The sequence below is a fragment of the Ovis aries genome, chromosome 15 (assembly GCF_016772045.2).
Source record: "Ovis aries strain OAR_USU_Benz2616 breed Rambouillet chromosome 15, ARS-UI_Ramb_v3.0, whole genome shotgun sequence".
In the NCBI taxonomy this organism is placed as follows: Eukaryota; Metazoa; Chordata; class Mammalia; order Artiodactyla; family Bovidae; genus Ovis; species Ovis aries.
In genome coordinates, this window is record NC_056068.1 from 78,460,244 (window position 1) to 78,476,583 (window position 16,340).

The window sequence follows — 16,340 nt, forward strand, 5'->3', positions numbered from 1 at the left end:
CTCACTGGAAAAGACCCTGATGCTGGGAGGGATTGAGAGCAGGAGGAGAAAGGGACAACAGAGGATGAGATGGCTGGATGGCATCACTGACTCAATGGACGTGAGTCTCAGTGAACTCCAGGAGTTTGTGATGGACAGGGAGGCCTGGCGTGCTGAGATTCATGGGGCCGCAAAGAGTTGGACATGACTAAGTGACTGAACTGAACTGAACTGAAAGAAGAGGAGAAAATCGGTTACTTCTTTTTCCTCAATATCAAATAGTCAATGCACAAGAACCTGATTTGGAGTTTGAGGGAGTTATTTTTAATATACATTTCTATCTGAGATAATCCTTATTCTGCAATTTGTTGTAAAGTGTTTCTTAGTGTACTTACATGAATACATACATACATATATATATATATATATGTTTAAATTACACCTCATATTTCTGACTTAAAGCTCAGATTGCTGTTTCAAATACAATGGTAGGGTTGTTAAAGTTTCCTTTGTATTTGTCTTTTTCTAATATTCTAGTGCTCTTTTAAAATTGTTTCTGTATTATTTATTAAATATAATTGATATTCAAAATACTCTATCAACTTATTCATTTCTGTTGGTAAATCATTGATTTACCAACTCCTCTTTTTTCAAGTATTCATATTCTATTAAAAATTGAAAAACTTCCTTAAATAAAGTTTGTGTGCTAAGTTTCTTTAGTCATGTCAGACTTTGTAAGACCAATGGACTGCAGCCTTCCAGGCTCCTCTGTCGGTGAGATTTTCCAGGCAAGAATACTAGAGTGGGTTGCCATGCCCTCCTCCAGGGGATCTCCCTGATTCAGGCATTGAACATGTGTCTCTTACATATACCTGCTTTGACAGGTGGGTTCTTTACCACTAATGCTACTTGGGAAGCCCAAATAAAGTATGGATTCACATAATACTGAAATAGAGAGTAATTTATAGAATGTATGAAATATATTGGAAACATCTGTGAATCTGAATTTTTCCCCTTTTGTACATCATTTTAAGGGGACTATTATATGAAGCACACTAAGACTGATATTAGAAAAGGTATATTGCATTATGCTTACTCAAGATTTTTCAATCCCAGATATTAGACAATTTTCTTTGTCATAAAAGTTGCAATTATTTACTAAAGATGTTTTGGGAAGAACATATAAGCAAATTTATTAAATTAAGAATACTGATAATCTCAGCAGCCATCAATAACTAAAATTAACATTTCACAGTATCACTGCCCAATATAATGTTCTACAAAGATAGTTTATGATTATAAGTACATATTTCTTAGCTATATTAATTTTCATGATTAAAAAATCAACTATAAAAGCTTATTAGTAATATTTATTTTTACACCCTGCTTATTTAACTTATATGCTGAGTACATCATGAGAAACGTTGGACTGGAAGAAACACAAGCTGGAATCAAGATTGCTGGGAGAAATATCAATCACCTCAGATATGCAGATGACACCACCCTTATGGCAGAAAGTGAAGAGGAACTAAAAAATCCTCTTGATGAAAGTGAAAGAGGATAGTGGAAAAAAGTTAGCTTAAAGCTCAACATTCAGAAAACGAAGATCATGGCATCTGGTCCCATCACTTCCTGGCAAATAGATGGGGAAACAGTGGAAACAGTGTCAGACTTTATTTTTTGGGCCCATCAGATGGTGATTACAGCCATGAAATTAAAAGATGCTTACTCCTTGAAAGGAAAGTTATGACCAACCAAGATAGCATATTCAAAAGCAGAGACATTACTTCGCCAACAAAGGTCCGTCTAGTCAAGGCTATGGTTTTTCCAGTAGTCATGTATGAATGTGAAAGTTGGACTGTGAAGAAAGCTGAGCACTAAAGAATTGATGTGTTTGAACTGTGGTGTTGGAGAAGACTCTTGAGAGTCCCTTGGACTTCAAGGAGATCCAACCAGTCCATTCTAAAGGAGATCAGTCCTGGGATTTCTTTGGAAGGACCGATGCTAAAGCTGAAACTCCAGTACTTTGGCCACCACATGCGAAGAGTTGACTCATTGGAAAAGATTCTGATGCTGGGAGGGATTGGGGGCAGAAGGAGAAGGGGATGACAGAGGCTGAGATGGCTGGATGGCATCACGGACTCCATGGATGTGAGTTTGGGTGAATCTGGGAGTTGGTGATGGACAGGGAGGCCTGGTGTGCTGCGATTCATGGGGTCGCAAAGAGTCGGACACGACTGAGTGACTGAACTGAACTGAACTGGTAACATAATTTTAATCCAAATGAATTTTGTTTATTCAAATTTATTTGACTGCATGAAAAATGTTAATAGTTTTTTAAATATTTTTATTATAAATATTTATTTATTTTTGGCTGTTCTTGGTATTCATTGCTGCATGCAAGCTTTCTGTAGTTACAACAGGTGGGAGCTTCTGTTTTTGTAAAGCACAGGCCGTAGGTATTCTGGCTTCAATGATTGTGGCACAAGGGCTTATTATATAGAGTATGAGGGGTCTTCCACAACCAGGGATCAAACCTGTGTCCCTGGCAATGGCAAGTAAATTCTTAAGCACTGAACCATCAGAGAAGTACTGATCACATGCAAAATTTTAGTCCCTGACAGTGGTTGAAGGAAAAAACCTAGTCCCTCTATGACATAAATAAAAACCATTAATGTTTAAAAAAATACAAAAAAATAGACAGAAATGTGGAGCGATTTAAGAGCATCTTGATGAAAAAGAGAGAGAACAGTAAAAAAAAAAGTTGGCTTAAAACTCAACATTCAGAAAACTAAGATCACGGCATCTGGTCCCATAACTTCATGGCAGATAGATGGGGAAACAATGGAAACAGCATTTTGAGGGGCACCAAAAACACTGCAGATGGTGGCTGCAGCCATGAAATTAAAAAGATGCTTGCTTCTTGGAAGAAAAGCTATGACCTATCTAGACAGTATATTAAAAAGCAGAGGCATTACTTTTCTAACAAAGGTCCATCTAGTCAAAGCTATGTTTTTCCCAGTAGTCATGTATGGATATGAGAGGTGCACTATAAAGAAAGCTGACTACCAAAGAATTGATGCTTTTAAACTGCGGTGTTGAAGAAGACTCTTGAGAGTCCCTTGGACTGCAAGGAGATCCAACCAGTCCATCCTAAAGGAAATCAGTCCTGAATATTCAATGGAAGGACTGATGCTGAAGCTAAAACTCCAGTACTTTGGCCACCTGATGCGAAGAGCCGACTCATTGGAAAAGACCCTGATGCTGGGAAAGATTGAAGGCAGGAGGAGAAGGGGATGACAGAGGATGAGATGGTTAGATGGCATCACTGACTCCATGGACTTGAGTTTGAATAAACTCCGGGAGTTGGTGATGGACAGGGAAGCCTGTTGTGCTGCAGTTCATGGGGTCACAAAGAGTTTGACATGACTGAGCAACTGAACTGAACCTGAATGGCAGTTTGGAGTAAATCAGTACAGACTTCATAACTTGCACATCAATTGTTACATGTCCCGCTATACTTTCGTTTGAAATACATCATAGACCAACTCATGGGACTGACACATTACATTTCTTAGAAGAGGAACTCAAATCAATGCAGTGAGATAATGTATCCTTATCATTGAATGTGCATATCCTATAATGTACACTAGTAATCAATCAAATTTGAGGAAAAAAAGCAACATGAAAGAGAAGCAACAAATATAATTTATCATACAGTGGACCTCTTATCCAAATATAGTTTGCATATGACCCTCATATGGTCAGTTTGCAAAATGACCTTTAGATAAGAACTATTTAAAATAATTTTGTCTCTAAGAAATTTGTCTTAATTGATATATTCATAAGTATAGACGAAAAGACTGAATAAGACAGAAACTGATGCTTTGCTGATCTGAGTTGTTAAAATGCCATGGTGTTGAGTGAATAGGTTCTGTAGGACTCATATGTGGTAATAAAAAAACTGAGGAGGAAAAAACAGGACCTAAGTTCCCCACGTGGAAGGAGGGTGTTTGAGCAAATTCATATGACTATTGAGTTTAAGTCATCCTACTCCAAGGAGCTTGCTTGAAACCACAAATAAGCTTGCTCTTCAGATGAACCATGACACACAAAGATAACTTCAATGTTTATTCTAAAGTTTGAGGATACAATGAATCATTTAAATTCCCCTTTTGTACCTACCATTCTCTCTCTCTCCCCCATAGCATGCCCATTTTCCTTGACTATTCCATGGTCTATAGTTCCTAATTCATTGCACTACACTCTAAAAATTGATTTAACTACTTTGGTTATGTTTCATTTCTTTTTCTCAGAAATGGCAATTTTTTTTTCTTCTGTTTTTCTTACACGAATGGATTTATAGCCCTTCAAAGTGTGACTGACATGCAAAAGCCATTCTCTAAAATATGTGAACTCATTTATATTTTTTTTTCTTCTGAAAACACGGACAGTAAAGTATAAAGTCCTGAAACTAATTTACAGGAATCACATTGATAGTGATCTTTAAGGAAAAAAATATTTCATAATTTCATCCAAATCCTTTGTAGGGCATATTTTACATCTTTGTTCCTCAAACTGTAGATCAAGGGATTTAACATGGGAATAAAAAGGGTGTAAAATATAGATGCCACTTTATCAGTGTCAAAGGAATGACTGGACTCTGGTTGCACATACATAAATATCAAAGTCCCATAGAACACGGTGACCACTGTCAGGTGGGATCCACAGGTAGAAAAAGCCTTCCGCCTACCTTCAGCGGATTTCATCCTGAGAATAGCTGTGAGGATGAGCAAGTAAGACACAAGCACTATTAGGAGAGAGAAAATCAAATTAAATCCTGATAAGACCAGGATAATTAATTCAATTTCGTGTGTGTTTGAACAGAGCAGTGATAATATGGGGAGACTGTCACAGTAGAAATGACTGATGACATTATAGCCACAGAAGGATGAATTAAAAATGTTCACAGTGACTAGAAGAGAAACGAATGTGCTATAGAGGTAGGGGATCACCACCAGGGCCCAACACACCCTTTGTGACATGATGACTGCGTAAAGCAGGGGTTGACAGATGGCCACATAGCGGTCATAGGACATTGCCGCCAGGATAAAAAGCTCACTAATAATGAACACGATGAAGAAAGCCAGCTGTGTGGCACACAAACGATAGGAAATTTTATTCTGACCCACAACAAAATTTACCAACATTTTGGGGCCCACAGCTGTTGAATAACCCAGATCAGTAAGAGCCAGGTGCCTGAGAAAGAAGTACATGGGTGTCTGCAGCCTGGAGTCCACCTTAGTGAGGATGACCATGCCCAAGTTTCCCACCACTGAGGTCACGTAGATGATGAGGAAGAGCCCAAACAATGGAGCCTGCAGTTCAGGGCGGTCTGTGATTCCCATGAGGATGAATTCAGTCAGCACCGTTCTGTTGTGTTCTTCCATTTTATCAGAAAACCTATTTTAATAGAGATATCGTATAGTCAATGATATCATTAATGAAATTTAGTGATTTGTTTTAGTTTACATACATGACATAAATAAAATTAATTTAAATTATATTTTAAACACAAAGAAAAATTCTGCATCTTCTAAATAAAACATACAAATTAAATAGAAATAAAAAAGAGAGGTAAATATACATCTGGAGAGAGAGAGAGACCTGTAGTTTTTCACTGGTGAGATTAACCCCCCCAAAGAACATGTAACAATATTTTGAGGCATTTCAGTTGTCAGCATTGGAGGTAGTTAGAAACCAGTGACACTGATATTTATCCTAATATATTAGGGCTGCCCCCCAAAACAACAAGGGGGCTTCTCCAATGGCTTAGTGAGTAAAGAATCTGCTTAAAATGCAGGAGACTCAGAAGACATGCGTTCAATCCCTGGGTTGGAAGATACCCTGGAGGAGAAAATGGCACCCCACTCCAGTATTCTTGCCAAGAAAATTCAGTGGGTACAATCTGTGGGGTCACAAAGTGTTTGATGTAGCAACAAGGAATTATACAGCCCAAAATGCGAAAGGGCTAAGACTGACCAGAGTTGGTAGATGTGGGGATATAGATATGGATTGATATAAATATAGATGAAGGAAACATGTCTAAAAAACTTTATAAATTTTAGGTGCTGTTTTATAGGTGAAGGTAAACTTTTCTGTCATCTTTTTGTATAATGACCATCACACCATTATATTCACAAAATTAAAGTCACATAATATTACATACTACACATGCTAAACTTTACCTCATAAAAAATGAAACCCAAATTGCAATTATGTGTGGAAAGATTTAAAAGCCTTTATGTTAAAATAAGTTTATCTGAAAGCCCTTATGTCTACAGGGGGTGCAAGATGATAAAATTAATACATTTGACCAATATTGAACAGAGGTTTAAAAATAATGGAGTTCTAACATATCATACCACACTGTTTTTTTTTATTATTTTTTTTACAAGGAAACATTCCATATAACATACATGGGTTGATATAATCTCTGTTATAGCTATACTTTTTGTATATGCAAACGAGTACCCTGGTAAATATGGTAGGTTATTTCAATCTCTTTCTTGCTGCATTGTTGGGAAGATATATGAGATTTAAACATTTAATTGCATTTATGTTATCTGAAAATACCCTTCAAATGTCTAATACATAGAATTTCTGTGTGCATTTGCTTTTAATTTCTTAGTGGGAAAAGCACGCTACCTGAATTGGACTCTCCTTACACATGCACGTATAAATTATTTTTGTGTGACTTCCTTCTTGGGTGTATGATGGTGAATAGACTGAGGGCTGTGTTACCCAGGAAACAGCCCTCAGTGCCCCCACTCCCCTCGTGACCCCTCCCCATGACTGCAACTGGGACCATCAGTGAGCTCTTGCTCAAGGTATTTTAATCTGCTATATAACTTAAAATATGTAATATATATTTACTTAAAGTGGAACATTTTTCTTCCCCCCCAACTGCATTTTCATTAAAACTGACATATACTGAATTATTTTTAACACAGACAGTATATTTAGCCAAGGAGAAACCGAGGTCACAATGAGGAAACTGAGCAACTCGAGAGACTGTGATGTAACTAAAATTGGATAAAAGAGTTCTCTATAGAAAAAGAAAAGTTTTTAAATTATTATATATTATACAATATCGTACTGAAAAAAGTTAAGGATACACAAGCATACATCTATATCTATCTATATATATTTATATGTATCATATATTTCCAGAATGTTATTTCATCTGCTTTCACATTAAGGCTGCATTTAACATCCATACAACATTAAATGCAGAGGTATAAGTACAGTGAATTAAAGATATATATGAATATTTCTAAAAAACATCATTCTTATCATGAATATCACTAAGAAAACAAAATGATACCAGAGTAGAATGTAGATTTTTTTAACGTAAAAGAATTGACTGAGGTTTGCAATACTGTACAGCATGTGGTGATCAAAACCATCCCCAAGAAAAAGAAATGCAAAAAGGAAAAATGGTTTTCTGAAGAGGCCTTACAAATAGCTGAGACTAGACTAGAAGCTAAAGACAGAGGAGAAAAGGAAAGATATAGCATCTGAATGCAGACTTCCAGAGAATAGTAAGGACAGATAAGAGAGACTTCCTAAGTGATCAATGTAAAGAAATAGAGGAAAACAATAGACTGGGAAAGACTAGAGATCTATTCAAGAAAATTACAGATACCAAGGGAATATTTCATGCAAATATGGGCACAATAAAGGACAGAAATGTTGTGGACCAAACAGAAGCAGAAAATATTAAGAAGAGCTAGCAAGAATATACAGAAGAACAAAAAAAAAAAAAAAAACCTTAATGACCCAGATAACCAAAATGGTGTGATCTCTCAAAATACCAGCTAATTTGCAAAACTCCGCAGTGGCTGCAGGACTGGAAAAGGTCAGTTTTGATTCCAGTACCAAAGAAAGGCAGTGCCAAAAAATATTCAAACTACCACACAATTGCACTCATCTCACATGCAAGGAAAGAAATGCTCAACATTCTCCAAGCTAGGATTCAACATTACATGAACCGAGAACTTGCAGATGTTCAAATTGAATTTAGAAAAGACAGAGGAACCAGAGACCAAATTGCCAACATCCATTGGATCATAGAAAAAGCAAGAGAACTACAGAGGAGCATCTACTTCTGCTTCACTGACTGTGCCAAAGCCTTTGATTGTAGATCACAACAAACTGTGGAAAATTCTTAAAGAGATGGTAATACTAGACCACCTAACCTGCCTCCTGAGAAACCCGTATGCATGTCAAGAAGCAACAGTTGGAACTAGACATGGAACAACGTGTCCTTTGCCAACAAAGGACTTTATAGTCAAAGCTATGGTTTTCCAGTAGTGATGCATATATGTGAGAGATGGACCATAAAAAAGGCTGAGCACTGAAGAATTGACGCTTTTAAACTGTGGTGTTGGAGAAGACTCTTGAGAGTCCCTTGGACAGCAAGGAGACCTAGCCAGTCAGTCTTAAAGGAAATAAATCCTGAATATTCATTGGAAGGACTGATGCTGAAGCTGAAGCTCCAATACTTTGGCCACCTCATGTGAAGAGCTGACTCATTAGAAAAGACCCTGATGCTGGGAAAGATTGAAGGTGGGAGGAGAAGGGGACCACAGAGGATGAGATGGTTGGATGGCACCACCGATTCAATGGATGTGGGTTTGAGCAGGCTTCAGTAGATGGCAAAGGACAGGGAGACCTGGCATGCTGCAGTCTGTGGGGTCACAATGAGTCAGGCACAATGGAGTGTCAACAACTAAAACAAAAGCAATAGCGAGAAAAATAAAGTCATTTTTTTTAATGTACTACTGCTTTACTAAAAATAAATAAATAAGAATTAAAATTGATACAAGAAAAACAAGTATCAGGATTCTCTGTGAACTCTAGGAAAGTAAATAAAAATATAATATTCATAAAATTAGGTTATGTATGTGTTGATTCGAAAACCACATTTATCTCATCAAATATGTTGCTCATAAGGTTTTGAACCTCTGATGTCCTAACCTATCCCCATATACATGGTTTCTTATATCAGAAATATGGCACTACAAATAGGAAACCATGAAGTGACATAAATCTTTGTTTAGTTTGCTTATGAAAGGCTACAGCAAAGAAAAATAAATAAATAAACTACACTGGTAAATGCTGATTTTCCTGTAAGGTAAGGCGGAGGGGGGGAGAGGAGCATTGAAGAGAATCGTTTGTTTGTTTGTTTCACCAGCTTCAGAATTGAATGAAATGTGTGAAATTACTTTTCTGTAGTTTACTACCTGTGCTGGGTTGCAGATTCACCGTAACACTGGGTACTCAAAATTCCTGGCCTCCAAAAATTTCTTTCCACATTGCAATGCAAGATGGAAAACCCTGCTTTTGCTCATCAAAAGGTCAGAAACATTCCCATTAATATATTGATTTAATTATTCATTAACAACACAATATTTTGAGAACGCAATAAGATCCCAGAGTCTCTAACTGACTAAAGACTTGGAAGAACACCCAACCATAAGAACACCCACCAGCAGCTTTGTAATTCTGACTTAATTTTTTTAAAATTCCTGAATCTTTGGGTTTTCTCGTCCCACAGTTGTGTCCTTTCTTATTCATACAATTAAGCATTTATAGAAACATCTGTTCCTATTGCTCAGTCCCTAAGTCATGTCAGTCTCTGTGACCCCATGGACTGCAGCACACCAGGCCTCCAAATAGTAAATAATATGACACTGACATTTCAAAGATGCTCCTTAGTATTTGTGAAAATATTTGAACAGTTATAGGCAGGGAAAGGGATGCAGTTCTATTCTGCTCATACATTATCAGTAGAAAGTTGTACATGGAAAAGAGCCAAATACCCTCATGATTTGCTGTGATTTGTCATAGAATAAAACTGCTATCTTGCAAATGTCACCAAAGCTATCCATCTATTGTTAAAATAAGGCACCACATGAAATATGCTATTTACCTGTAATGAAACCTCTGTTTGACTTTCTCATGTGCTTTGCAACACAAATAGTGAGAACAATTTATGCATTTTTCTCTCCCTCTCTGACTCTCCCTGAGGAGTTGCCAAGCAATTTCTTGACTGTCCCTGAAGCATTAAAATATAACAATGCAAGTACTGAGGTGTTTAATAATCCAGAGCAGTTTGTATGTACCTGTAAATAAGTTACATATATTGGTTTCCTATTTTTTACCCTTTATTAATGTTCCCTTTTTTCCTGCTTTGACGGTTAATTTCTGTACCCATTTGGCTAGGCTGTGGTGCCCAATTGTTTAGTTAAATATCAGTCTAGTGTCACTGTGAAAATTATTCTTTTTAAAATTTTTATTAACTTTTAAATGAATAGACATTCAGTACAGCCAATTGCTCCTCAAAATATAGGTGGGCTTCATCTAATCATTTGAAAGTCTTCAAAAGCAAATATTGAGGTTCTTTAAAGGAAAAACTGTCTGTCTCTAGACATTATGTAAGTAATTAAATAAACTGAAAGTAACAATGTGTCATGTAGATTTTATATATATATAAAGGACAGGGGGCTATATTTAATATCCTGTAATAAACCATAATGGGGATATATATATATATATATATATATATATATATATATATATGCTGCTAAGTTGTTTCAGTCGTGTCTGACTCTGTGCGACTCCATAGATGGCAGCCCACCAGGCTCCCCCATCCCTGGGATTTTCCAGGCAAGAACACTGGAGTGGGTTGCCATTTCCTTCCCAATGCATGAAAGTGAAAAGTGAAAGTGAAGTCGCTCAGTTGTGTCTGACTCCCAGCGATCCCATGGACTGCAGCCCACCAGGCGCTTCTGTCCATGGGGTTTTCCAGGCAAGAGTACTGGAGTGGGGTGCCATTGCCTTCTAGTCTTTATTTATTTCCAAGCTCCAAACTGATCCTTCCCCCCGCTTTCCACTTTGGGAACCATAAGTTTTCATCCATGCCTCTGAGTTTATTTCTGTTCTGTTACTAAGTTAGTGTGTAGCATTGCTTTTAGATTCCACATGTAAGTGATATCATGCGGTATGTGCCGTCCTCTTTCTGACTTCATTTGGTATGATACACTCAAAGTGTATCAGTATTAATACAAGTGGCACTATTTCATTCTCTTATTATGGCTGAAGAGCATTTCATCATGTACATATACCACATCTTTATCTGTCCATCCCTCAGTGGACAGGTGTCTTCCATGTCTTGGCTATTCTTAATGGTGCTTCTATGAACCTTGAGGTTCATGTATCTTTTTGAATTGCTCTTCTCCATATATGTGCTCAGAAGTGGGATTGCTGGATCATGTGGCAACTTTAGTGGCACAGGGACCTCCATACTGTCTTCCATATGATGGTGATGGTCATTCAGTCGCTAATTCATGCCTGACTCTTGAGACCCCATAGTGGCAGCACCAAATTTTATTTTCACCAACAGTGTAGGATGATTCCCTCTTCTTCAAACCCTCTCTAGCATATACTCTTTGTAGACTTTTTAAATGATAGTCATTCTGAACAGTGGGAAGTGATATCTTACTGTAGTTTTGATTTGTATTTCTCTAATAATTATCAAAGTTGTGCATCTTTTTATATGCTTATTGGCCATTTATATATCTTTTTGGAGAAATGTCTATTTAGATCTTCTGCTCATTTTTTGACTGGGAGCAGTCTTCCCCTAAATATACACATATTCCATTCACTCAAATTCTCAAGAGTTTATTTAAGCATCATTCTTAAACAAGGCCACCTGACAACTTTAATCAAAATTTAAGCTCCATCCTGGATATTTCTTCTTTTTCATTTTAACAATGCTCAACAACATCAGTCATATTTACAGCTCACTTTTCATTCTGCAAATTTTCTGTATTTTCTCTAAGCCTCATGAAGAATGAGTCTTGGTTGTTAAAAAGCCAATGCATGTTTAATTTCTTGAATGAATCATTTATGTATTATTTATCAGCCATTCTTTTTTGTACCTTTTACTCTGCTAGCACTAAAGAAAAACTGTGAATGTACTATACATTATCTGGTTTATAAAAATAAGTGTTTTAACAAAGAGACACATAATAGGTCACCCATGAGAACACGTGGGAATGGCAGATGAGGGCCTGAAACTAGGCATGGGTGAATATCTGAGCAGGGATAGGTCATCTGTTAATGATATATGTTCTTTCAGAGTAATGAATAGTTTTCTTTATTTCTATGCTTCTCGTACATCAGTTCTTGTTCATCCAATAGAGGTAAGTTTACAAGGCTTAAACAATACCAATAATAGTATACATTCACTAATACATTGCCCATTGTTAGCATATCCTAGAGTGAATTTTAAATAGTATATTTGCAAATATTTTCCAGTTTTTAGACAGGGCATTTTTCACCTGTTTGTTCCTCAAACTGTAAATCATTGGATTCAGCATGGATACTACTAGAGTATAGAATAAAGATGCCATTTTATCAGTATCAAAGGAATCACTGGATTTGGGCTGCACATACATAAAGAAGAGAGCACCATAGAACATGACATTCTCTGTCAAATGAGACCCACAGGTGGAGAAAGCCTTGTGTCTGCTTTCTGCCTAGTTCACCCTGAAGATGCAGATAAGGATCCAGATATAGGACACGAGAACTATCAGAGATGAAACCAAACTAAAAATTGAAAAGATCAGAATTATCGATTTAATTTCATGTGTGTCTGAACAGAGCAAAGATATCAAGGGCAGACTATCACAATAGAAATCCTTAATGACATCATGACCACAAAATGATGAAATAAAAATTTTTATGACGGTCAGCAGAGACAAAAAGAGGCTGTATAGGTAGGGAATGGCCACTAGTGTGTGATGTAACCTTTGTGACATGATGCTTGTGTAGAGCAGAGGGTTACAGATGGCCACGTAGCAGTCATAGGCCATAGCAGACAGAATGAAAATTTCACTGGTGATAAACCAACTGAAGAAAGTGAGTTGAGTAACACACCAATGATAAGAGATTGTACGTTGATCTATGGCAAAATTTACTAGCATTTTGGGTCCTACAGCTGTTGAGTAACCAACATCAGTAAAAGCCAGGTGTCTGAGGAAAAAGTACATGGGTGTGTGTAGCCTGGAGTCTATCGTGGTGAGAATGATCAAGCCCAGGTTACCCCCCACTGAAGCCATGTAAACAATGAGGAAGAGTCCAAACAAAGGTGCCGCGAAGGGAGATCAGTGATTCCTACGAGGATGAATTCATTCAGCATCATCAGATTGTGTTTGTCCAGTCAGGCCATTCGGGAAACATAAACTGGAAATAAATATAAAAATAATGATTAACCCTCATGAGCTATGATGAGATTATCATTGTAATAAGTGGTTAAAATCTTAAATCTTATGTTTATGGTTTGTTAATTTAATTGGCAGCTCAGTTCTCTCTCTCCCAAGTCACTTAGCTCCTGACAGGTGTCTTAGACATGACACATAAACAGTACAAAAAACAAAAATAAATAAGTTGACTTCATCTAAATGAAAATTAAAGCAAAGTTTTGTCTGTCAAAGGACATTCTCAAAGTATTTTAAAAATGTGACCTTCACAATGGAAAAAGTTGGGAATCATATGTCTGATGTGTCTAATACATTAAATATACAAAACACTTTTATAATTCAACAACAGAAAAAACACCCAAATTAAAAGCAGACAAAGTATGTGATTTCTTGCAGGAATTTCTTGCAGAAATTTCTTGCAGGAGATATACAAATGGCCGAAAATCACCTGAAAATATGTACAAAACACAACGGGCAAGGGCGAACATTGGACCTTCACTGTATACACCAAGTACAGAGGTTAGAGAAGCTAAATCATTTCTAATCCTTCTCCCTCACCCACCTCCGCTGATGCCATCAACTATACCTTTCTTTTTTTTTTCAACTATACCTTTCAACAATAAATGCATGACAGTAAATGTAATCTAAAAGAGAGATCAAAAATATGCATTTAAATGCATGTAGTTAAACATCAAAGTAATTTTCTGAAAGAGAATAAAGTGAGTTTTGGAAAGAGCTATTAAATAAATAAAGAATGGAAAATAACCTTAATTTTAAGTAAAATATACATTCCTGCTTCATAATTTTGAAAGGACTGTCCTGTGAGTAAATCTGTATTTGTACAGATTTTCTTTTTCATTCCACTCTCCATTAGATGTGCAGTTAGTTATTTAAGGGGTGATTTGAAAGCCTCAAAGATTTGTAGGTGGGAGGGAGTGAGAGTCCTCTAACTAATTAGATATTATGGTGTGATGAAGTCACAATGTAGTGAAATGGATACTTTAATATTTTATTTTGATCTCACCTCTAGCAAAAAATAAAAAATGATGACTTTCAAATGGCACTGATCCTTGCAATAATATGGATAAATCTGGGAAACCCATAGTATATTAGAAGCAGATAAATTACAAGGACTATAAATATATTGATATAATGCCTTTAATTCAGACATAGTTGGAAAACACTGTGGGAATGTGTCATTATTTGGTGTGAAAATTTTGAAATAAATTCCATTTATATCAAATCTATATCATATTTATATATGATTTTGTATCATATGATATCAAATAACATATTTCACATCTTCATTAACGGTCCAAGCATAATCATGAAAATCTTAAAAGGTGGAGTTTCTTAATAATATTAACTCCCTTTCCAAGGGTTGCATTTTTTTTCACTATTCAAAGAGTACAAGCCTATAACATCAAACTAAATGTGTATCATTCATCAAAAAACATAATAAAGATGTATGTTGTTGTTCAGTCACCCATTGTGACTGACTCTTTGCAACCCCATGGACTGCAGCATGCCAGGCCTCCCTGTCCTTCACCATCTCCCAAAGTTTACTCAAGATCATGTCCATTGCATCAGTCATGCCATCCAGCCATCTCTCATCTTCTGATGCCCTCTTCTCCTTCTGCCCTCACTCTTTTCCAGCATCAGGGACTTTTCCATTGAGTCATCTGTATGCATCAGATGACTGAAATACTGGAGCTTCAGCTTCAGCATCAGTCCTTACAATGAGTATTCAGTTGATTTTCCTTAAGATTGTGTGGCTTGATTTTGCTGTCCAAGGGACTCTCAGGAGTCTTCTCCAGCACCACAGTTCTAAGGCATCAATTCTTTGGTGTTTTGTCTTCTTTACGATTCATCTCTTACAACCATACATGACCACTGGGAAGACCATAGCCTTGATTATATGGACCTTGTTGGCAGAGTTATATCTCTGCTTTTCAACACACTATCTAGTTTTCTCACAGCTTTCCTGCCAAGGGCGATCATCTTCTGATTTCATGGCTGTAGTCACCATCCGCAGTGATCTCAGAGCCCAAGAAGAGGAGATTTGTCGCTACATCTGCCTCTCCCCCTTCTGCTTGCCATGTACAATGTTATGGACCTCTGCCCATAGTTCTTCAGGCACATTGTTTACTAGATCTAAGGCCTTGAATCTATTAGTTATCTCCACTGCATATGCACAGAGGATTTGATTTAAGTCATACCTTAAAAACAAACATTCAGAAAACTAAGATCATGGCATCTGGTCCCATCACTTCATGGCAAATAGATGGGGAAAGAGTGGAAACAGTGAGAGACTTAATTTTGGGGGACTCCAAAATCACTGCAGATGGTGACTGTGGCCATGAAATTAAAAGATGTTTGCTCCTTGGAAAAAAAAGTTCTGACCAACCTAGACAGCATGTTAAAAAGCAGAGACATCAGTTTTCCAACAAAGGTCCATCTAGTCAAAGCTATGGTTTTTCCAGTGGTCATGTATGGATATGAGAATTGGACTATAAAGAAAGCTGAGCATGGAAGAATTGATGCTTTTGAGTTGTGGTGTTGGAGAAAACACTTGAGAGTCCCTTGGATTGCAAGGAGATCCAACTAGTCCATCTTAAAGGAAATCAGTCCTTCTTTTACAAGTTTCATTCTTTCACAAGTGGTTGACCAGTTTTTCCCAGCACCACTTGTTAAAGAGATTGTCTTTACTCCATTGTATATTCTTGCCTCCTTTGTCAAAGATAAGGTGTCCATATGTGTGGATTTATCTCTGGGCTTTCTATTTTGTTCCATTGATCTATATGTCTGTCTTTGTGCCAGTACCATACTGTCTTGATGACTGTGGCTTTGTAGTAGAGCCTGAAGTCAGGCAAGTTGATTCCTCCAGTTCCATTCTTCTTTCTCAAGATTGCTTTGGCTATTCGAGCTTTTTTGTATTTCCATACAAATCTTGAAATTATTTGTTCTAGTTCTGTGAAAAATGTGGCTGATAGCTTGATAGGGATTGCATTGAATTTGTAAATTGCTTTG

At 36.9% G+C, this 16,340-nt stretch overlaps 1 protein-coding gene and 1 pseudogene across 1 annotated transcript; both read right to left on the reverse strand.

Moving 5' to 3' along the window:
• Positions 1 to 4,502: 4,502 nt before the first annotated feature.
• On the reverse strand, positions 4,503 to 5,435 carry LOC101109120 (olfactory receptor 8K3-like). Its single transcript, XM_012096436.3, has one exon. It carries the CDS (start codon positions 5,427 to 5,429, stop codon positions 4,503 to 4,505), a length of 927 nt encoding a protein of 308 aa, XP_011951826.2. The 5' UTR covers positions 5,430 to 5,435.
• Positions 5,436 to 12,314: 6,879 nt separating this feature from the next.
• On the reverse strand, positions 12,315 to 13,270 carry LOC101108858 (olfactory receptor 8K3-like; annotated as a pseudogene).
• Between the last annotated feature and the right edge of the window lie 3,070 nt (positions 13,271 to 16,340).